A 22,102-nucleotide genomic window follows, 5' to 3' on the forward strand; every position below is an offset into this window, starting at 1 on the left:
CTCTTACTGAAATTTTGCTACAGCTATTTGCATGCAGAACACAACACTTGGCGAGACTGGCTCCTCAACCACTCACCTACCCACAATCTAACCACTCAAAACCAAGCCTACCTCTCCAAAACAATCCATAAACATATGCAAATGCTTTCACAAATTACTATATGCACCGTTCACAATGGCAAAGCAACTTTTTTCTGGCATGATAAATGGTTACTAGACCAACCATTAGCTCAGATTTACCCTGCATTATACACCCACCACCTAAGCCAACAAGCTCGCGTAGCAGAGTTGCTGCAAGATGGGATCGAAGCAAGTCTGCGACCTAGACTAACCCTAACGGCGACTGCCGAGCTCTACTCTCTCTATCTTGTTGCAGGACTTCCAGGTCACAGACGCCCAAGACGTGTGCTCCATGTGTGATGGCACGCCCTTCTCCTCACGGGAGACTTATCGCCAGCTTCATGCACACCTCACTGACGACTCTGCCATGCTGCTTTGGCAGTCCCGCCTGCCACACAGGATCCGTGTCTTCGGGTGGTTGCTATCCAAGAACATGCTCAACACTAGAGCTCTCCTTGCACGCAAGACCATCATCGATGACAGCTCCTGCCCACGCTTCCCGACCACATCAGAGGATCGCCAGCACCTCTTCATCACTTGCCCCGCCGCCACCGAAGTATGGGGCAAGATCGGCATCAATGTCATCTCATTCGACCAGGACGACCTATGGACTCGCAGCCGCCACACCATGCTTCACCACGACATCGGCCCCTTCGCCATGACAACCATCATGTGGAGAATTTGGGATGCTAGGAACTCACTGATCTTTAGGCAGCAAAATATCACATGTAATCTTATTATCTCCAGGATCATTGAGGACTTAGCCCTCTGGTCCCATAGACTACGTAATGGTGAGCACAAAGCACATTTGATGCTTTGGCAAAACCACCTCTCATCATGTATCATGTAACATGTTTTTTCCCAAGGAAATGAAATTAAGGTGGGGATCCTCCCCCGGTGACCGTTTAAAAAAAGTGAGTGAAGAAAACGCAGCTAGTGTTTGCTGCACCAAAACTACTTGTGTCGCTTCACTTCCATTTGAGTTTGAGTGCGTGTCCAAAGTGTTTCAGCATGAGTAGCAACAGCTCAAAGCATTAGAAGCTGGCAGTATCTAGTTGAATGTGGCAGTAGACTGTTGATGGTGGAAAGGTGCACTAGTAGAAAATACTCCATGTTTAAACAGGAACCATGACTAATAGGTCGCATTAGTCCCGATTCGAACGACACGAGCCATGGAACCCTCTAGTTCCAGTTCATTTGGAACCTTTAGTCCCGGTTGGTAATACCAACCGAGACTAAAGAAGTTGCGGCGGGTTGTCTTCGGACCGTAAGCCTTTAGTCCTCACTTGCCACACCTCATTGTCGGCATGGCCTTTCGCTGCACTTGCCACACCTCATTGTCGGCGCTGAACTCGTCCTTGAAAAGGTGCTCAAGATTTGCACAGGTCGGCGGTGAGCAAGCAGTGTGGGTCGGAAGGGAGCATACCGACCACCGACCACGATGGGAGGCCCAGCGAGCGCCGAAGATGGACACAATCACAAGCACCTCCACCACCTTCTGCAACTCCGGGAGCATGCCACTCTGACTACGTGCAAGACACCACTCGCTACCACAATCAACAGCACGCTGGGGCGCAGAAAGACCACCATGCCGCTGTCACCGATGGTGGCCAAGGAGAAACGAAGAACTTACGACACAAAAAGTGTGTGAAACAGCGAGGTAAGCTACTCATCAAAGGAATTCCGAAACGCCGAACCGTTTGTGATAAATTTGAGGAAATTCAGTCAAAAACGCTTCAAACAAGAACACGGAATTGAAGATTTACAGCAAACAAAACTCGAAACCGATAGTCATAACGAAATCACCTCGTCGACCCACATATTTTGCATGTATTGAACTATTATTGTGTTGATTAGAAATGAGTAAAGCTGAGAAAGATAAGGAGGGTGAGGGGAAGAGAGCACCTACAAGGTTGCATCTGAGAACGTTCTTTACTATTTTTCCTGTAAGGTTAATGAAATGACACGCAGAATCTAAAAAAAAAAAAGAAAAAAATTGCATCTGAGGACTGAGGAGGGCCGAAAACTCCTTTTTACAGGCAACTGTATGTGCAGGAGTGCCATCCACCACATATTGTGCTTTGAGATTGGTGAAACTTTTTGTTCCCTTTTTGACAAAACTGAAACATATTGAAACAAATTTAAACAGTAGAAAATATTTCACAAGTTTCATAAACACGTCAACAACAGATGTGAAACTTTGTGAAACATATTTAAAAGTAAATATTTTTTCACAAATTTTAGACATGTTTCATAAATTTTAGACATATTTCACAAATTTTTGAAAACTAAATAACACATGGGTGATATCAGCATGACGGCAATCGCTGCGTTCTGAGGAGGGCTCGGTTGCAGCCATCGAGCTTCGGAATTGCTTCACACACGACATTTTCCATACGATCTCTGTTCGATGACTTTCACCGATCACCGAAGCGCTACTTGTTTTTTATTTGGAACTGACCATGGCCCTAATCGAATCCTCTGCCGAGTGCCACGTTCCCCGTTGCAAGCCCCAAGCTAGCCAAAGCCCAACTTTTCTTTAAACCAAACAAAAACATCCATTGGTTAAGAAAAAAATATCCGTAACATATACAAACCTGTTCAAGACCCACAAGCCTTGTCCGTTTGGGTTAGGTCTGTCTAGCGGTTCGACATATTTTTTTCAATAATAATTTTTTATTAATAGAAAAGTAATATACATAGTGCCGAAAAAGAACTTGAAAATAAAACCCTATCTAGGGTTCACGCTATGGACACCTACTCCTTGTCGTCGTTGTCGACGAGGTTGACGAATATCGAAGGCGCCCAAGGCCACCACCAGTACAGAGCCAGATGTGGCGTCGGCGGTGGCGGCATTGGTACATGAGGAGGTGGTGGTGATCATGCCGGGTTGTGACCAGGGCGACCGGAGGGATCACTGGCCTGCCCTGAGTCGACACAAAGTCCAACAGCTGGACGGCGAGACAGTGCCACTGGGCGAGCTCGTCTGGATGGCTTTGGGCGATGGCCAGCTCAATCACCTCCTTCTCCGTGAGGTCAGGTGGCTGGACCTCCGGGTTCATGCCGACGGGTGGATCAAGTACCACGCCGTCGTGGAAGAGGTCATCGTCATGGTCCACGCGGCCTCCTCGGCGGCGAGGTCAGACGCTGCAGCAGCCGCCGCTCCGCCCTCCTTCTTCTCCATCCTCTTCCTCCTGCGTGCCGGTGATGACGAGGCGCGCTCCCCCTCGCGAACGACGAGGGCGCCGCTGCTGCGCCCTCTGGTCGATGGTGGCGACGTCGGCTCTGTCTTCACCGTCGTCCTCGGCATCGCTGCTAGAGGAGCGGATCCGCAGCTGCGCGTCGTCGACCTTGACGCCGACCCCGACGAGGACGACGATGCCATGCGCCGTGGCATCCTGGAGCTTCTGTGTCGGCGCGACACGGAAGGCACCGCCACCGGCGGCGGCATCCACAGGACGGGGTAGTTGCCGCCCTCGATGTGCGCGAGCACATTCTCGAGGGTGCGGCCCGGCGCTCTCCACCAGCGGCGGCGACCGACGGCGTTGTTGCGTGCTGGAGGAGGGGGAGGACCGTCGTACGCCGCGAGTTCCCGTTCGTACCTACGACGGAAGACTGACTGGCGGCAAGTTTTTACAGCGCGCGGAAGGCGATGCGATGATGATGACGATCGGCCTTTCTCGCCGACAAGTCGGGACCACCAGGTGCGCGGGAAGTTTCCTCGATGTTGCCCGCGTTTTTTTTCCTCCGGATTCCCCGAGCACGCCCCGGAGGACGGGGATGACATGGGCTCGCCGGATGGATGAAAGTCCAAATTCAGGCGAAAACGAGAAGCCGGAGGCGCGGCTGGGCCATTTTTCGCCGCCCGGATAGAAAAAAGGGCTGCCGGGGCCCTCGTCGGGAAGACGGCTGGAGATGATCTAAGTATTCCTTTTAGCGGAGATGATCTAAGCATTCCTTTTAGGGCATCTCCAGCGGCGCGACGCATTTCGGATGCCCAAATTGTCCGCTGGCGTCCGTTTGCGTCGCCTGGCGGACACCAAAATGACCGCGAGGGGCGAAATGTCCGTTTGCGTCGGGGGCTCCCTCCAGCGGTCCGACGCATTTTGGACATGCAAGTGTTTTTTTTTGCTGCTATTTCTTTTCAATTTTGTTGAATGATCAAGTTTAAACGCGAAAAAGTAGTACTCAATGATGTCATGTTGGTCCAATCGAATAGATTATAGCCTAAACAATTAACCGGATACTTCAATCGACTAGATTCAAACATATTTAACATACAAAGAAGAACAAATTTAAAAACATATAAACTGGAGATGCCCTTAGCGAAATGTCCGTTTGCGTCGCTCCGCTGGAGATGCCTTTACGGAAAGAAGGATGATAGTGTAAGAGTCCATTTGGCTGGGCTTGTATATGAGGAAAGACATAGTCTAAGAGCATCTCCAGTCGCGTCCCCCAAACCGTCCCCCAAAGCGATTTGGGGCGCGCCGGACAAAAAAACGTTCCCAGCCGCGCGCTCCAAAGGCCTTTTTTGTCCGGCGCGGCCCGATACGGTGTCCGGCGTCCCGAGCCCGTCCCCGTCCCACAGGGGACGCACCGGGCACGCCGGACACAACGAAATGAGAGGCGAGGAGGCGCGGGCCCGACCCGTCAGCGGCTCGGACGCTCAACCGCCACATACGTAGCGACGGTGCAGTTGCCAGGAAGCGGAACCGTCGCATTGGCAACCGCGTCGACGGCGCGCCAACCCCGTCGGAATGGAGCGCCGACTCCTCGGAAGAGCAACCGCTGCTCTCTTCGATTTCTGCGCCGCCGTTCATCCGCGCTCAATAAGACCCGTACGTACGCCGTACGTACGCCACCATTCATCCAAGCCTCCATCCGACACCTCCAGCGACGATGAGCTACATCTCCCAGCTCCCGTCCGACACCTCCAGCGAGGGAAAGCCCGCTGGCTGGCGCCATTGGTGGGAGAGAGCCAGGACGCCGAGCAGCGGCGACGATTCCCCGCCGCCAGTTGACAGCGAGGAGGAATGGCTGGGCTGGGAGGAGGACGCGGAGGAAGAAGAGAGCGAGGACGCGGCGGCGGCGGTGGCCCGTGCGAAGGCGAAGGCGGCCAAGGCCAAGGCGGCCAAGGCCAAGGCAAAGGCAAAGGCAAAGGCGCAGCCGACGTTCACCGCCGACGATGAGGAGGACTCCGACGCGTCGGGCGCCGACACCGCCTCTTCGGAAGAGGTGGCGAGCAGGAAGCGCCACCGCGATGACGACGACGAGGCGGGGCCATCAGCGAAGAAGAAGTAGATAGTTTATATGTATTTAATTATATTTTTCCGAAGTTTTATATATAATTTGTTTATGTTCAACCGATTTGAATATTAGTAAATAGTTTTTTCTAGCCAAAAAAAGTACTTTTAATGTTTGGGGGCGGCGTTTGGGGGACGCGGCTGGGGAGCGACGTCCCCCAAACGCGGCACGAACAAAACACGTCCCCCAAACGCTCGATCCGGCGCGCTTTGGGGGACGGTTTGGGATGCGGCTGGACATGCTCTAACTGTTGCCCCCTCGAAGCAAAAGCTCGCGCTACAAAGGATCGTACGGATATCGGATAGTTATTGTCGTGTGTATAGCAGCACTCATCGAGCTTGGCGTCAGGAAGACACCCAATTCAAGCGCCTGGTCCAAAGCTGCTTTTAGAGAGTGTCCGCCAATACGTACGGAGAGTTCATCTGTCCAATCATCCTGTTTTCATTAACTCCACTCCATGCCGATACTGGGAAGCTCAGCTTTTATTGCCCGGCGCTCTCAGTTGTTGGATAGTACCATCCTGTTCTTCTTCTTGCGAATTTCCATCCCCGCTGCTGCTGCTAGGCTGCTAGCCATGGACAACAGGAGGAAGAACACGGCGGACGGAAAGAGGCCGCTGGCAGCGTCCAGCTCGTCGGAGCAAGAGGCGGTGAAGAGCTGCGACGTGTGCCATGGCCCCCTCAAGCCCCCCGTTTACCAGGTAACCAGATCGGACAACCAAAATATGCATTCTACACGCCCCGATTCATCATTTTTAGCTGGGTGCATCGCGTGGATCGCAGTGCTCCCGTCGGCGGCTCGTCGCGTGCAGCGACTGCGGCGCCGGCCAGTGCCGTTCCTCCGCGGACTTCGCCGAGGAGGCCATCAACGTCGTCTCCCAGCACTTGGGCTACTTCAAGGTGGCGTGCCCGTACAAGCAGTACGGCTGCGCTAGCTCCGTCGCCTCCCGCGACGCCGCGACGCACGCCGCCGTGTGCGCTCACGCGCCCTGCGCGTGCCCGCAGTGCGCCTTCCTGGGCTCGCCGGCGCAGCTCGTGCGCCACGTCGCGGACACGGCCTGCCCGCACGCCTGGCCTGTCCATGGCATCGAGTATGGCCGCTTCCTCGTGCTCGACGTCCGCGTGCCGCAGGAACCGCGCCAGGACAAGCACCTCTTGGTCGCGGAGGAAGACGGCGGCGTGTTCCTCCTGGCCGTGAGCGGCCACGGCCATTTTGGGCGCGTCGGCGTCGTCTGCCTCAGGGGTAACGCCGACGCCGGACCAGTGTACAGGTCCACCATCACGGTGACCTGCCCGCCTTCGGAACAGGCCATCACGAGTGTCGTGTGGTGCTGCTCGGTCCCTGCCGAATTCGACGTGGATCTGCTTCCGCCCTCGCTGTTTGTGGAAAATGGCAGCGAGCTCGGCCAGCTGCGCATCCGCATCCGCTGTTGGCCCAGACCCGGCAGTACTCTCGCCGATCTGATACCAAACACAGCCCCTGCCGCCGAGTGCTTTCCGACGACGCTGACGATGAGCTTCCGGCGAGATGTCACACACGTACGCGAATACTTTCTTTCCGCCGCGATGCACACGTTCCGCCAAGCTGAACCTAGCTAGCTCGATCTTCCTTTAGATCAGCTAGCTACTAGCTACTTCACGTAACGCAGCAAAACAATTTAGCCAAAGGGCCGTCTCGGTCCTTTTCTTTGTATTGAATCTCAACTCACGGTGGTTTACACGTTCAGGTTACAAGCATATAAATAGCACATCTAGCTAGCTAAACCAAACCTAGTCGGTGACTAACTCTAGTACTACTCGGTTACATCATGTATACTCTGAACCGTGCAACACACGTAGTGTTCCTACCCGGAACATGTACGTATACATACTCGTATACGGAGACGTACGACATCGTGCCGGACTCGGAGTGCTTATTCCTAACAATCACCCCCTAAGCACGACCTGTGCTTCACTTCCACCAGGGTCCCAAATGCGCCAGCTGTTTCTTGCAGGCGTCTTCATCGGCATTGCTTTCGCCGTTCCTCGTGGCACCCATGTTACCGACTTTACCTTCGCCGGCTTCTCCTGAGCTTCACGCCGACAGTCCTTGTCCGCGTCTTCAGTCTTCACCGGTTCCTTGATGAACAAACATTGCTTCGTGTGCTTCATCTTCACCGGATTATTTACCGTCCGAAGTTCCTTCTTCGAATAGTAGTTCAACACGCGTCGCATGCGTGCTCGTGTCGGTCGTAGTCGTCTCGTCTCCAGTGTAAGTAGAGATAGCACGACATACTCTTCTGCGTCCGACAACGCGTTTGTCTCATCACTTGAGGGTCCTCCATTTGTTGGTTGAGGTTCCATCGGAATTTGAGTTGGATTGCAATCTACCATGCTACAATTCTCGAGTATCCTCTTATTGAATATTTCCTTCATGTGTAGCTTGAACTTTGCAATCTCCTCCTTATCCGTAGCACGACGCCAACACATCTCCGTGTTCGCGTCCTCGAACTTTGTCAGCTCCTCGGTGAGTAAACACCGACCTTGTCCTCTCCCTCGCACACGCGTTGTGCGAAAGGTCTCCAGTAAATACAAATCGAAAACGCTTCGAAATATTTCCGGTGTAGGTGGCCGTCTCCGTTCCAGTACAGTCGGATGAGACGCCAGAGCTGACATTGGACTTGTTTCGGCGCCTGCCGAACCTCCACGAGCTGGCGGCGAGGGCGACAGAAGACCTTTGCCCGCAGCATGTCCTTGTCCTCTCGCTGCATCAGCAGCGAGGCCTCTAAGCTTGCTTGCATGGCTTCCACTAGTGGAAAACAGGCCTTTTGATCCGGGTGGTTAGGGCCTTTTGTCGCGGGCGGCCAGCCGCGACAAGCAAGGCGCGATAAAAGGGTGGCCTTTTATCCCGGGTCACTTACGACCCGCGACATAAGGTCCACCACGTGGCAGCCGCGGGGCGCGCAGGGCACAGGCCCTTTTGTCGCGGGCGGTATTACCACCCGCGACAAAAGGCCTTCTACGTGGCGCGCGCACAACGCTTCTGCTTTAGGGTTTGAGGGGTGCAGCACCCCTCCCCCCCCCGCCACCGACCGCCTGTTATTTCATTTTTTTCGTTCGAAAATAAAAGTTGCATATATTTGTACGCTACTAGAAGTTGTACACATTCATTCATTATATATATATATAGATCGATCAAACAAATATTGGAAGCAGAAGTCGATTCCCCTTACACATATTCGTAGGTTCCCTACATATATACATGGAGCTCACGATCGACAAACGGTACTAACGACCGTCTATTTGGAGGTAGAACAACTATCTGGACTAAACAAGCCTTTGTTGTTTATTACTTCTCTAACCAAAAGTCCCGCCACTTCCTCCGCGATTCCTAGTGCGTGTTCCTTTGGTTGGAGTCTGTCCCGCATGAAGTCGACCTATATACGAAAATGAGATGAGTATGACTATATCAGTCTTGATAACGAAATATTGATGATAATAAATAAAGTTGTGAATGTTATTGCTTACGTCGAATTTATTTCTGTTCTCGCTTCTCGTTGGTTAACATGCGAATGGACTCGCAAACGTAGTATCCACATAGATTCGTCCCTTGTGGCTGCTGGGGCACGCTACAGAGTAAATGTTAGCTTCTTTGCAAAGGTAATGTCCTTATGAACATTCTTCAAAGCTTGCCAAGCCCTGCTGTGCAAAAGAATGATTGAATGAGTGGATAATTAATTGATATCTCACGAAAGATAAAGCGCGGCGATGAAGGAAATTACACTTGGAGCAACTTCGCAAGTCCTGGAACCCGTCCAGGCCTCTACTCAGTGGGTCTCTTACTTCAACTATTCCCTTATCAAGGTTGAATGTCTAGTAGAATCCAGTGGAAGCTGCACATGTTATGCATATATACGTCAGGAATTACACTTAACATCGAGTAAGAAAAATTGAATGTGCATAAAAGATCATTAAGACTCTCACTCGTAGTTGTAAGGAAACAATATTGAATCACGTAAATATTGCTGCCCCAAAAACCTTAGTAGGTTTCCCCGTTTCTTCGTTTATGCTTCACCGTTTCAACATGTATTTTATCCGGGTCAACAAACCCAACATTGATAATATTATTACTTTTGCACTCACCGATCTTCATCTGCAAAAGAGAACCCATAAGATATAATGAGTATATATATGCAATGAAAACGAACATGAACTGAATGAAAATGAACTTATATGTAGTTAACAACTTACAAGCAATAGCAACTCATGAGAGATTTGTCGAGGGCTTCTAGATTGAATAACCGCCGAGTTCATTCATCTCAATATGGATCTCCTCGTTTCGGTAGTAATATTCCCATGGTATACTCGCCACGATGTACATTTTTTTCTCCTTGCATGCATCAAGGTACCACTGATGCAAATTCCGCATATGTGTTGGCAGTTTATGCAGCTGCTCTCACGACCAAGTCTTCCCGTAGACAAATGTAGGAGCTATATCAGCAGTGGGTAGTGCAGCATCTGCGGCACCAAACAATTCGTCCACGGTAACTCCACATTGAGCCGCTAGAGTTGCAGCTTCTTCCATATTGACAAGACCACCATGTTCCTCGTACACCTTGGGAACATTAAACACTTTGAGTGGTGGGATCGATTGTTTGGGCTGAGCACCGAGGAGGGGAACTTCCTTTCTCTTTTTGCCTTTTGTCGTTTGCTTGGCCTTGAGGGGTGCACTTGTTGAACTTGACCTTTTCTCATCTGCACTTCTAGCCGATGATTTGCTCGTGCCAAGCAATGTCCTTCTCCTTAGCCTTTTCATCCTTCTTTTGGTCAATAACCTTCGCAAGAGTGCGTGTATAGTCATCCTTCTTCTCGTGTAACTCATACTGCGATGGTGTGTTCGTAAAACTAGTAGCATATTCTATTTGCTTCTCTCGTGTATGGCTCGGCGCTGGAGGTTTTGGCTTATGGAAATGATCATAGTTGTGTTTCGCAACAGCGGCCGCATTTTCCTCGACAAGAAGATCCCAAGGACGGGGGAGGAACCTTTGGTACTTTTGGGAGGGGCGACCTCTTGGGGACAGGACTCTTGAAACGCTTCCGGCTGGGTGCATTCCGAGTCTTAGTGGGCGGAGGCGGCGGCGCTGGAGATGGAGATGGAGTACCGATGTCGTGGTCGACGTCGTACCCACGGGGTGATGGTGTCGACATGTGATCGCAGTAGGAGGAGGTGATGGTGGCCTGCGATCACCTGGAGGAGGTGATGGTGACCCGCTGGGACGACCGGTACTAGGTGCTACCCAGCCCGGCAGCCTGATGTTCTTCTTTTCCCAGAGAATGATTTCTCCCAAAGCACCTCTCCGAGTGTAAGCCCCCCATCACCTCCAGGATATGGAGCTCCAATGTCTCCCATCGGGACAACCGAATCCACCCCGACACGAGCATAGCCACCTGGAATCGGATTGCCATGCCATGTTGCCGGCTCACCTTCAGGTCCAAATGCCGGTAAGACATAGCCGACCGCCACCTTAACGTAAACCTTCCTGAACACCTCATGGAGATCACAAGGTGTTGTCTCCTTGATTCCATCCAAGGGGTCGCCAGGACCGGCATCTATCATCATCCGTGTAGGAGGGGCCTCCGAGTCGGCCACGCTGCTGTCTCGTCGCCGAGATATTTCAGCGGTATTATCTCAGCGGCGCTGTCCTTTTAGTTCATTTATCTCCCGCCGTCGTCGCTGAAGCTCCCGCCGCCGCTGGTCAAGTCGGCGTTGGAACTCGGCCATCCGGTCATTCTGCACCTCCACTGGCGTTGTTTAGCTCTCGCTCGGCTTCTATAAGTCTCCGCGTCGGCCGGAAACCCAAGCGACCACGGAACACTAGGGCCGAAGCCTCTTGTTCGTCCTCCCTTCTCAGATTACCGAGGACAAGCGTCGCAAGTCTTTCTCTCTATCGGGAGCAAACTTTAGTTTTCCCGCCTTTATATCTGTCGTCACTTCAATCCATTTTTGCCTGGGTACCCTAACCCCGGTGTCACTTTCAACAATGTTCCCTGTCTTCATGTCATACTCACAGCCATGCGCGAGGAACCAATTTCGAGCCCTTATGTCCCATCCTTCTCGCGTGGGTTCTGGAGTGATCCCGTTCAGCTCCATCTCAGCCTCTTGTGCATCCCACTTAGGCATGGCTCTTCCGTAGCCCCCTCGCCCGTATGATGGTGATATTTCTTCTCGCTTGCATTCTTCTTGTTTTTCGCTGACAAAGTTCACAGCCTCCTCTGATGCTTTGTACCTCACAAATTCTTACCATTGATGCTCCTGCTTCGCTAGGTAGTGCTCGGGTGCTGGAGGCTTGTTGTCTTTCTTGTTATTTTTGCATTACCGGTTCTGATTCGCGCGGAATAGGTCGCCCATCTTCTTAAGAGCCCATTTCTTCACTAGCTCGCCGCTTAGCATTCTCGCACTCCGATCCCAAATCCGCAAAGTGAAATGTGCCATGAGGTCTCGAAAAGTGTGTCCTTGTACCTATCGGCAACCTGATTTTTCGGACACATTCTTCGTCTTGTTCCATTCTCCGACAGCTGATCGGGACACGATCTCTAACCACAACTCCGCACTGATTTTTGAACTTCACTCCGACATTCTCGGGTGCCACCGGTTGGCCTTCCTGATATAACTTCAATTGTGAAGTGGTCTTTCTTGGACAACTTCTTTGCCGGGCCTCGTTTCTCTATCTTATCTTCTGAGGCCTAAGAGAATACATATAGAATTGCATTAATGCCTCTATACTAATGCCTCAATACATATGTACATATAGAATTCCATTAATACCTCGTCACCGGAGCCGTCGCCGGCTTCTCCGTCACCGGAGCCGCCGGCTTCTCCGTCACCGGAGCCGTCGGCTTCTCCATGACCGGAGCCGTCGGGTTCTCCATGACCGGAGCCGTCGGCTTCTCCATCACCGGAGCCGGCTCGGTCGGCTTCAGACCATCGCGGATCATGTCCTCGAATATGTCTTCCTGTTCCAAGTCCCGTTCGAATTGATCCATTGTTTCGCAAAAGAATTAAATCGATAAGTAAATGTTCAAACACAAACCAAACCCTAACCCTAATCAAACACAAACCAAACCCTAACCCTAATCGGCGACACGTGTTTGCGAGAGGGAGAGGGTGTCGGCGACGCGTGTTTGCGAGAGGGAGAGGGTCTCGCGGCGCGTGTTTGCGAGAGGGAGAGGGGTGTCGGCGCGTGTTTGCGAGATGGAGAGTGCGCGTGTTTGCGAGAGGGAGAGGGGTGTCGGCGCGTGTTTGCGAGCGGGAGAGGGCGCGTGTTTGCGAGAGGGGGAGGGTGTCGGCGACGGGTTTTTGCGAGGGGGGAGGGAGTCGACGTCAGTTGTTTGCGAGAGGGGTCTCGGCGGGTGTTTGCGAGAGGGGTGTGTTTGCGAGAGGGGTGTGTCGGCGGGTGTTTGCGAGAGGGGTGTGTCGGCGGCCGATCCGAATTTGAACTAACTAATCAAATTTAAACTACAAATTTGAACTAACTAATTACATTTAACAAAAATAAACTAACTAATTACAACAAAATACTTACAAAATTTAAACTACAAATTTGAACTAACTAATTACAACAAAAATAAACTAACTAATTACAACAAAATACTTACAAAAATGAACTAACTAATTACATACTAAAATGTCTATATACAAAAATGAACTAACTAATTACATACTAATTATCTAACTAATAACTAATTACTAAAATGTCTATATACAAAAATGAACTAACTAATTACATACTAATTATCTAACTAATAACTAATTACTAAAATGTCTATATACAAAAATAAACTAACTAATAACTAATTACAAAAATGAACTAACTAATTATACAAATTATCTAACTAAGAAAAAAAAAATTAAAAAAAAAGAGGGCCGGCCGGGGCGTCGCGCCGGCGCGCCTGCGCACATGGCCGGCGGCTTGTACCTGCGGAGGGGCGCGGCGCGCGGCGGCGGGGCCGGCACGGGCACAGTGGCGGCGGCGGCGGGCGCGCGGCACGGCGGCAATCGACGGCAGCAGAGCGGCAGCGGCGGCAATCGACGGCGGCAGAGGGCGCGGGCGAGAGGGCACGCGCGGCAGAGGAGCTCGAGGAGGCCTACGGCGGCGACGGCGCGGCAGAGGAGATCGACGGCGGCGACGGCGCGGCAGATCGACGGCGGCGGCACGGCAAAATCCGGCAGCCCGGCGGCGTGAATTTCGCTAAGTGTTGGCCTCCGTGTGTCGCGGGTGGGGCTCCGCCCGCGGGGTTAGGTATTTATACCTAACCCCTTTTGTCGCGGGTGGTGGCACGACCCGTGATAGGCTCCCTTTATCACGGGTCGTGCCACCACCCGCGACAGGGGTCCTTTATCGCGGGCCGTGGCTCGACCCGCGACAAAAGGGGGTGGGAGGAGGCGGCCGATCCGCGTGAAGCGCATCCAACGGCTCCAGGCCGTTGGATTCAAACGGCCTGGAGCCGTTGGATGCGCTTCACGCGGATCGTGCCTGCAACAGTTTTTGTGTTTCTGTTTTTTTTTTCTGTTTTTTGTTTTTCTGTTTTTTTTTAATAAAAACTATTATTTCAATAACTTTTAAATGGTAACTCAAAAAGAAAAGTTTTATATATGAAAATTGATCAGAAAAATCCAATGAACATGAATATGATATCCATATAACTATTTGCATCTCGCATCATATCCACTCGTGTCGCGTCCCCGTGCCACGTGTCGCCACCTCTTCCACGTGCCTCGCCCCGCCGACGCCGGCGTGCGACGTGTAGCCACCGCTGCCACGTGCCTCACCCCGCCGACGCCGGCGTGCGACGTGTAGCCACCGCTAACACGTGCCATGCCCCGCGTGCGCTATATAGAGCGACGAGTGCGGGCGCAACCACACGTCGCCACCGCCTCCGCTCATTCATCTCCGGGATGCCTCCATGTCGTCGAGGGGCGTCCGGTTTCCGTGGCGTTCGAGTGCATCCGAGCGGTAGGTTCACCGCCGAGATACGCGCCGGTGGCTTCCGCCTCACCCTCGGCACGTACAACACGCCGGAGGAGGCGGCGCGCGCTTACGACGCGGCGGCGTGGCGCTTTCGGCGGCCGTGGCACGACATCAACTTTCCGGATGTTGAATCGCTAGAGGAGGCGGAGTTCCTCGCGCCACCGCCGTGCCTCGTCACCGACGAGGACCGTCGCCGGCATCGCCAGTGTGCAGCGCAGATCGCCATCGCCGAGCGCGACGAGCAGCTGATGCGCCGGTGGAGGGCGCGGTCCCCGACGCGTTCTTTGCTAACCTTAGGGCACAACGCAGGTCCAACAGGCGCAACCGTCGGGCCGTCGCCGCCTTCGAGCTCGAGAACTCGAATACAACTTGGACCGAAACGACCCTCGGTGGGATGACCTTTGGACGGAGACAACCTCCGACGACGAGTAGAGACTAGACTAGTAATTTATCTATTTTATTGTAATTTCAATAAAGTCGTTGTCGGTTCTATTAGTTTAAATTTAGTTTATAAAGTCGTTGTCGGTTGTTTTTGTTCAATAAAGTGGTTGACACGAAATTTATTACGATTGAACTGAAATTAAAGTACAGAGCTCAACCGAAAAATAAGATACAGGGCTACATTCGAAAGCAGGAGCCATTCAATCATAGTCGTGCCTAGTCCTATACACGTCGCCACTGTAGTCATCAAAGTCGCCGACGTCATCGTCGCTAGCATCGGGGTCGCGGTTGTCGAACCTCGGCGGATGACCACGCGTGGGCTGGGATTGAGGGTAGCGCAGGCGGGGGCCACGATAGGCCAGGACGCTCTGGAGAGTCCGGCCGCGCCACCACATCCGACGGCCGGCCTCGTTGAAGTTCGAAGGAGGCGGGCCGTCCTCCTCGTACTGCAACCGCCCTCTCACGCCGATTGATGAAGAAGCTGTCCCAAGTCGGGCTGTAGTCGGGATGCCACCGGGGATTCCTCCGCTGCTCGTGCGTGAGCTCGAAATAGTAGTGGTTCGTGATGGCCATCTCGCGTGGCACACCTACAGGGATAGGAGGGACCGGTACGCCTCCGACGCTCGGCAACCGGCCGGTCGGGACGCGGTAGCCGGGCGGGCAGGGGTAGTTCGAGGCGCAAAGCGCCTCCGCCTCCCGGGGTGTTAGACATACGATGGAAGCCATGGGAGAGAGTGATGAGGTTTGCAGATATGAGAGTCCAAGCCTACATATATATAGTGGAAAATGGCGGGAATGCGGGAAGAAAATAGGCGGGAACGAAGTGGCGCGCGAAACTTTCATCCCGGGTGGAGGCTCAAACCGCGACAAAAGACTGGGGGAGGCTTATCTAGGAGGGCCTTTTGTCACGGTTGGTGGCTGCAACCGCGACTAAAGATGTCGGCAGGATAATAAGGATGTGTCGGTAACCTTTTGTCACGGTTGGTGGCTGCAACCGCGACTAAAGCTGTCGGCAGGATAAGGATGTGTCGGTAACCTTTTGTCACGGTTGGTGGCCGCAACCGCGACTAAAGGTGTCGGCAGGATAAGGACGCGTGGGTGGACGCACCGCTCGATGAGATAAAGCATGTAGCGCACGACGGCCTGTCGAAGTAATAAGACAAAGTAGAAGCGGTGCCGTGCCTATAAAAGGAGCATCGATACGCCTTGCCAAGCAGATCAACAAGCCAAGCACGCTTAATCTTCATTATTACATAAATGTAGAGATTGTCTTGGGAACTATATATGAAGAATACATTATTACATCGCCATCTAGTGTTGTGATCTTCTACGCCGTAGCCATGGAGAATCTTCATCATTTAGCAAGATGCTTGGGTCAATTTTCACCGTGAAGGGCGGAATTTCTTTAAACTTATTATAATCTTCTCGACATGTCTGTCTTGTCATCCACTCCCACGATGTTTCTTTTCCCCGAAAGAACTATGTGGCGCTTTGGCTCCTCGATTGATGTATTCTTTTGTTGATTTCTTTTTCTTGATTTGCTAGACATGTCCTTCACGTAGAAAACTTGAGCCACCTCGCTGGCTAGGACAAAAGGCTCGTCTGTGCACGCAAGATTGTTGGGATCCACTGTTATCATACCGTACTTATCGTCAATATGTATAGCGCTGAGCTTCACCCATTTGCACCGAAACAAAGGGACCTTAAAAGTGGGACCATAGTCAAGTTCCCATATCTCCTCTATGTATCCATAATATGTGGTGGTCTGCCCATTCTCGTCTGTTGCATCGAAGCGGACACCGCTGTTTTGGTTGGTGCTCTTCTTATCTTGGTCGATCGTGTAAAATGTATTCCCATTTATCTCGTACCCTTGGAATGTACATATGTTTGAAGATGGTAACCTGGCCAACAAGTACAGCTGCTCCACCGCAGATGGGTCATTAATGAGATGTCTTTGCAACCAACCGCCGAAGGTATTCATGTGTTGACGTGTAATCAAGGACTCGGGCTGGCCTGGTTTATTTCTCGTAAAACATTCTTATGTTTCTCGATGTACGGAGCCACCAAGCTGGAATTGTATAGAACTCGTGTAGTGCGCTTGATTGAAAGAAATCTTGTCCCTCCACACCGTTGCTTTCCTTCCTAGTGTGCCTTTTCCAGTCAGCCTCCCCTCATACCGAGATTCAGGAACACCAATCGGCTTAAGGTCGAAGAAAGTCAACACAAAACTCAATGACCTCCTCGCCCGTAGCCCTTTGAGATACTTCCTTCCGCCTAGCTCGGTTATGAACATATTTCTTTAAGACTCCCATGAACCTCTCGAAGGGGAACATATTGTGTAGAAATACAGACCGAGAATTCTAATCTCTTCAACTAGGTGAACGAGGAGGTGCGTCATAATATTGAAGAAGGATGGTGGGAACAACAACTCGAAGCCGACAAGACATTGGACCACATCTTCCTCGTAATCCCGACAAAGTTTCGGATCCATTACCTTCGAGAAATTGCGTTCAGGAATGCACATATCTTCACAATGGCTAGTCGAACATTTTCTGGTAGAAGTCCCCTCAATGCAATCGGAAGCAATTGTGTCATAAGCACGTGATGATCATGGGACTTCGTGTTCTGGAATTTTTTCTCCTTCATATTTACTATCCCCTTTATATTCGACGAGAAACCGTACGGAACCTTGATACTGAATAGGGCTTCAAAAAGATCTCCTTCTCTTGTTTGGTAAGAGCATAGCTGGCGTGCCCTACAAACCGCCCGGATGATTGCCGTTTCGTCCTTTATGAAGTTCCCGGTCCTCCCGTGCTTCGTTGTATCTTTTGTCTTTCCATACACGCCCGTAAAACCTAGAATATTCACACAAAGATTCTTGGTCAGGTGCATCACGTCGATTGCGAGCGGACTTCCAGACTTTCCAATATTCTAGCTCCCGGAAAATAGATTTCTTCTTCCACATGGGCGCGTGTCCGTCATCGTCTTTCTAACAGTCGACCGCTGGACCCTTTCCAAAGATAACATTTAAATCCTTGACCATGTCAAATATATCGCCACCACTACGGGGACAGGCTTCGGACGGCGGTCTCGCCTCGCCATCGAAATGCTTGCCTTTTTCCTTAAGGGATGCTTGCGCGGAAGGAAACGACGATTGAACGGGTACACAACTTTTCTGCTTTTTCCCAAATATTTACTTTCAGTCTCATCTAAACAGTGTGCATGCATTGTATCCTTTGTTCGTCTGTCACGAAATGTTACCGAGAGCAGGCCAATCATTGATGGTTACGAATAGCAACGCTCGTAGGTCAAATTCTTGCTCCGTGTGCTCATCCCACACACGTACACCTGGTTTGGCCCACAACTCCAAAAGTTCATCGACTAATGGCCTTAGGTACACATCAATGTCGTTGCCAGGTTGCTTTGGGCCTTGGATAAGCACCGGCATCATAATGAACTTCCGCTTCATGCACAACCAAGGAGGAAGGTTGTAGATACATAGAGTCACGGGCCAGGTCGTGGATCAGCTCGCTCTCCCAAAAGGATTCATGCCATCTCGTACTTAGACCAAAGTATAAGTTCCTTGCCTCACCCGCAAAATCCGGAAACTCTCTCCCGATGTTTCTCCACCGCCGACCATCACGGGTGCCTCAACATCGCGTCTTTCTTACGTTCTTCCATGTGCCATCGCAACAACTTGGCATGCTCTTTGTTTCGAACAAACGTTTCAACCGTGGTATTATTGGAGCATACCACATCACCTTCGCAGAACCCTCTTCCCGGGTGGCTCGCCCTCAACATCACCAGGGTCATCTTTTCCGATCTTATACCGCAATGCACCACATATCGGGCATTTATTCAAATTCTCGTACTTCTCACCGCGGTAGAGGATACAATCATTAATGCATGCATGTATCTTCTCGCACATCTAATCCTAGAGGGCAGACAAGCTTCTTTGCTTCATATGTACCGACGGGCAATTCATTATTTCTTGGAAACAGCTTCTTTAATATTATCATCAATTTCTCAAATCCCGAGTCACACACCGACCTCTCGCCTTCCATTTCAGCAATTCCAATATGCTACCCAGCTTTCTATGCCCATCTTCACAACCTCGGGTACAACAATTTGTGGTGGTCCTCTAACATCTTGTCGAACCGCAACCTCTCCTTATCCGTGTCACGAGTCTCTTCTTGCATCGAAATGGCCCGACGAAGATCATCATCAACAGGATCATCCGATGCCTGTTCTTCACCTCCTTCTTCTTCATTGTCGTCCATTGCGGTATCAAAGCATTCAGAGAACATAGATCGATAATACTTCTCATCATTATCTTCTTCCTCATCGCCGTCTTCCATCATAACCCCTTCTTCTCCGTGCTTGGTCCAAACATTATAACTGGACATGAACCCAAACCGAAGCAGTGTGGCTCTTAATATCTCTTGAGCAAGAGTAATCCTTCTCGTTCTTACATTTTAGACATGGACAGCACATAAAACCTTGCTTCGACTTGTTGGCCTCGGCCACAAGCAAGAAAGAATTCACGCCCTCTCTGAAAGCGGGAGCACATCGGTTACCGTACATCCATGGATGACTCATCTGCATCATAAGCACAATTATATATGTATCAGATGCAATCACCTTGCTAAAATTAGTATTGTACGGACTATGCATATATATATAGTCAAGAAAATAGTTGCTAACCTTTTTGGATCAAAAAGAGGAGAAATCTTATCAAATAAACCAAGTGGCATCCCTCTCACAAGCATTCCATCAAACACCTCTTGTGCACATGTAGAAAAAATGAGCTAGCATACACCTCCACCTTCACCACCAAGGAAAAAATGAGGTGGGGGGGGTGGCTGGCTGCTTCTATATATAGGGCGGGGACATTTTGTCGCGGGCCGTATTACGACCCGCGACAAAAGGGGTGGCCACGTCGCTCCTACCCCTTTTGTCGCGGGTCGTAATACGGCCCGCGACAAAAGGCCGCGACAAAAGCCTCCGCGCGCTCCACATGGTTTCGGGGCGACGTGGCCAGGCCATTTGTCGCGGGTGCAGGCGCGCCCGCGACAAAAGGCTCCCACGGAAGCCCTGTTTTCCACTAGTGTTCCAGAGCTGTCGCCCACAGACATGCATGCTCCTCCACGCGCTAAGCCTGGAGCAACTCTTTCCGGCTTGCCGGCCTTGCCGCTTGAGACTTCAGCAACAGCTGGTCCAGGGTGATCTTCCGGCCGAGCGATGCTCCCTTCTGGCCTTGGTTCCTCACGTGAACCACTTGCTTCTGGCCAGCAGGCCAACACACGTGAAGCACTTGCTTCTGGCCAGCCAGCCTCGCTAGGAGTGACTCTACCTCGAGCTGGGCCTGGGTCTTGCTCCGTCCGAGCTGGGCTCCCGTGCAGCTCCACTATTGGGCCTCCTGGCGGACTGCCGCCTGGATTGCTCCCTCGACCACGCTCCTTGCTGCCTGATGCTGCTGATCGCCGCGGAGAGCTGTCGCCGTCGGCGTCTGAACTCATTTTGCGCGTGTCCGTGTCACCACCAAATCGAGTTCCTTGATCATCTACATGCAATTCACTGCAAACAACAGTAAACATCTCGTCCGGTTCCGTGGAGTCCCAAATCCATGATAGGTCTTCCTCGAAGACTACATCGCATGTGACAACCACCTTGTTCGTCGAGGGATTGCACAAACGGTACGCTTTCGAGCCTTCTTCATAGCCAGTCATGATCATTGGAGTACTCCTACCCGCCAAGCTTCTTTTATGGCCGGACACCGTCTTGACATGCGCCACACATCCGAAAGTGCGAAGATGATCAACCGAGGGCTTTCGTCCATACCATGCTTCGTACGGAGTCCCACCAACCATACTCCTAGTTGGCGCCCTGTTCAGCAAGTAGACAGCCGTGTTGACTGCCTCACCCCAGAACTTTCCTGGCAAGCCTTTGCTCTCCATCATGCTCCGTGCCATGGCCACCACCTTATGCTTCAATTCACCACCCCGATCTATGCGTAGGGTCTTTCTCTTCGCCCTTGCTTTGACTCCTCCAGCTTCCTTGATCTTCTTGAATGCTTGTAAACCTTGATCTTTACTCTTCAGCAACACAATCCACATGTATTGGCTGTGATCATCCACCACAAGCATGAAGTACTCATTGCCGGACGGGGTTGCGGGTGAAATCGGACCGCATATATCGCCATGAACGAGCTCCAAAGCTTCACTTGCCTGATCCGTGGTTTCATGTGGGTACGGGGCACTCCGTTGCTTCTCGACAATACCTTCGCCGCAAGGCTTGTCCACGTGATCCACACACGGTAGACCGTGATCCATCACAATCTCCGTAGCCGGTGATGGAGGAGGTAGCTCCTCCTCGTCCTTCTGCTCGCATACTTCGAGCATCAGCATCATCGGTCCATCATCTCCTTCCTGGGCGATGAGAGCCCTTTCCTTCGGCTTCGGTAGTTTCCGGCAATCAACCTTGAAGTGACCGAGCTCGCCGCAGTTATGACATCTTACTTTCTTTATGTCAAACTTCCTCCTCGGCGGAGCATCATCCTCGTCCTCCCCTGCGATGTACTTTTTCGCTGGGCGAGAAGCTTCTTTATCACTTCTTCTGTCGTATGCCTTATCGCCCTTCTCTTTGGCGACCACCACCTGCCACTGGGCACGGGTAAGCATAACGTGCTCTTCCGGTACCACATCACCGTAGGTGATCTTCATCCGCTCGTCATGAGCCTTGAACCGTCCAACAAGATCATCCATCGTGAGAGTCTTGAGATCAACGCACTGCTCGATTGCCGAAACAACGGACAAGTAACGCGGCGGCGCCGCGCGAAGGAAACGCCTTACGATCGAGATCTCCTCGAGCTTCTCGTCGAGCGCGCGAATCCCATTGACCAATGTAGCGACCCTCGAAGCGAAGGCGTCCAGCGTCTCATCTTCTCCCATCTCCAGATTCTCGTACTTCTTCTGCAAGGTTTGTAGGGCCGCCTCGCGGACGCGCTCGTGACCAAGATTTAGCGTCTTGATCGTCTCCCACGCCTCCTTTGCAGATTTCTTCGAGATCAGGTGCTGCTTCACGTCCATCGGCATCACCGAGCAGATGGCCGTGAGTGCCTATCGGTCCTTGCGGTACTTCGACGCGCCCTTCTTGAACTCGTCGCCGCCTGGATCGACAGCCTCCCAGATTTCGTTGGACTCGAGCGCCCACATCATCGTGGTCGCCCAC

At 51.8% G+C, this 22,102-nt stretch overlaps 3 protein-coding genes across 3 annotated transcripts; 2 read left to right on the forward strand and 1 right to left on the reverse strand.

Annotated features, from left to right (window-relative positions):
- The first annotated feature begins 4,940 nt into the window (after nt 1-4,940).
- On the forward strand, nt 4,941-5,421 carry LOC139833517 (uncharacterized). The gene has a single exon (XM_071823812.1). It carries the CDS (start codon nt 5,020-5,022, stop codon nt 5,419-5,421), a length of 402 nt encoding a protein of 133 aa, XP_071679913.1. The 5' UTR covers nt 4,941-5,019.
- A 334-nt stretch (nt 5,422-5,755) lies between these two features.
- Nucleotides 5,756-8,191, forward strand: LOC127311302 (uncharacterized). The gene is made up of 3 exons (XM_051341711.2): nt 5,756-6,124; nt 6,207-6,962; nt 8,030-8,191. The coding sequence occupies exons 1-3, from the start codon at nt 5,882-5,884 to the stop codon at nt 8,189-8,191; spliced, it is 1,161 nt and encodes a 386-aa protein (XP_051197671.2). The 5' UTR covers nt 5,756-5,881.
- Nucleotides 8,192-20,024: 11,833 nt separating this feature from the next.
- On the reverse strand, nt 20,025-21,966 carry LOC139833518 (uncharacterized). The gene is made up of 2 exons (XM_071823813.1): nt 20,221-21,966; nt 20,025-20,156 (listed from the first exon to the last, which is right to left on the reverse strand). Exons 1-2 carry the CDS (start codon nt 21,964-21,966, stop codon nt 20,025-20,027), a joined length of 1,878 nt encoding a protein of 625 aa, XP_071679914.1.
- Between the last annotated feature and the right edge of the window lie 136 nt (nt 21,967-22,102).

Source organism: Lolium perenne, chromosome 7 (assembly GCF_019359855.2).
Source record: "Lolium perenne isolate Kyuss_39 chromosome 7, Kyuss_2.0, whole genome shotgun sequence".
NCBI lineage: Eukaryota > Viridiplantae > Streptophyta > Magnoliopsida > Poales > Poaceae > Lolium > Lolium perenne.

Excerpts from the sequence above, each read along its gene's own strand:
- LOC139833517 (XM_071823812.1), top strand. The coding sequence starts at position 5,020 with ATGAGCTACATCTCCCAGCTCCCGTCCGACACCTCCAGCGAGGGAAAG.
- LOC127311302 (XM_051341711.2), top strand. The coding sequence starts at position 5,882 with ATGCCGATACTGGGAAGCTCAGCTTTTATTGCCCGGCGCTCTCAGTTG. Across the intron at positions 6,125-6,206 it reads TCAAGCCCCCCGTTTACCAG|TGCTCCCGTCGGCGGCTCGT; the intron begins GTAACCAGATCG and ends CGTGGATCGCAG. Across the intron at positions 6,963-8,029 it reads TCCGGCGAGATGTCACACAC|GTGGCCGTCTCCGTTCCAGT; the intron begins GTACGCGAATAC and ends TTTCCGGTGTAG.
- LOC139833518 (XM_071823813.1), bottom strand. The coding sequence starts at position 21,966 with ATGCCGATGGACGTGAAGCAGCACCTGATCTCGAAGAAATCTGCAAAG. Across the intron at positions 20,157-20,220 it reads CAGGCCCAGCTCGAGGTAGA|AAGCAAGTGGTTCACGTGAG; the intron begins GTCACTCCTAGC and ends CCTGCTGGCCAG.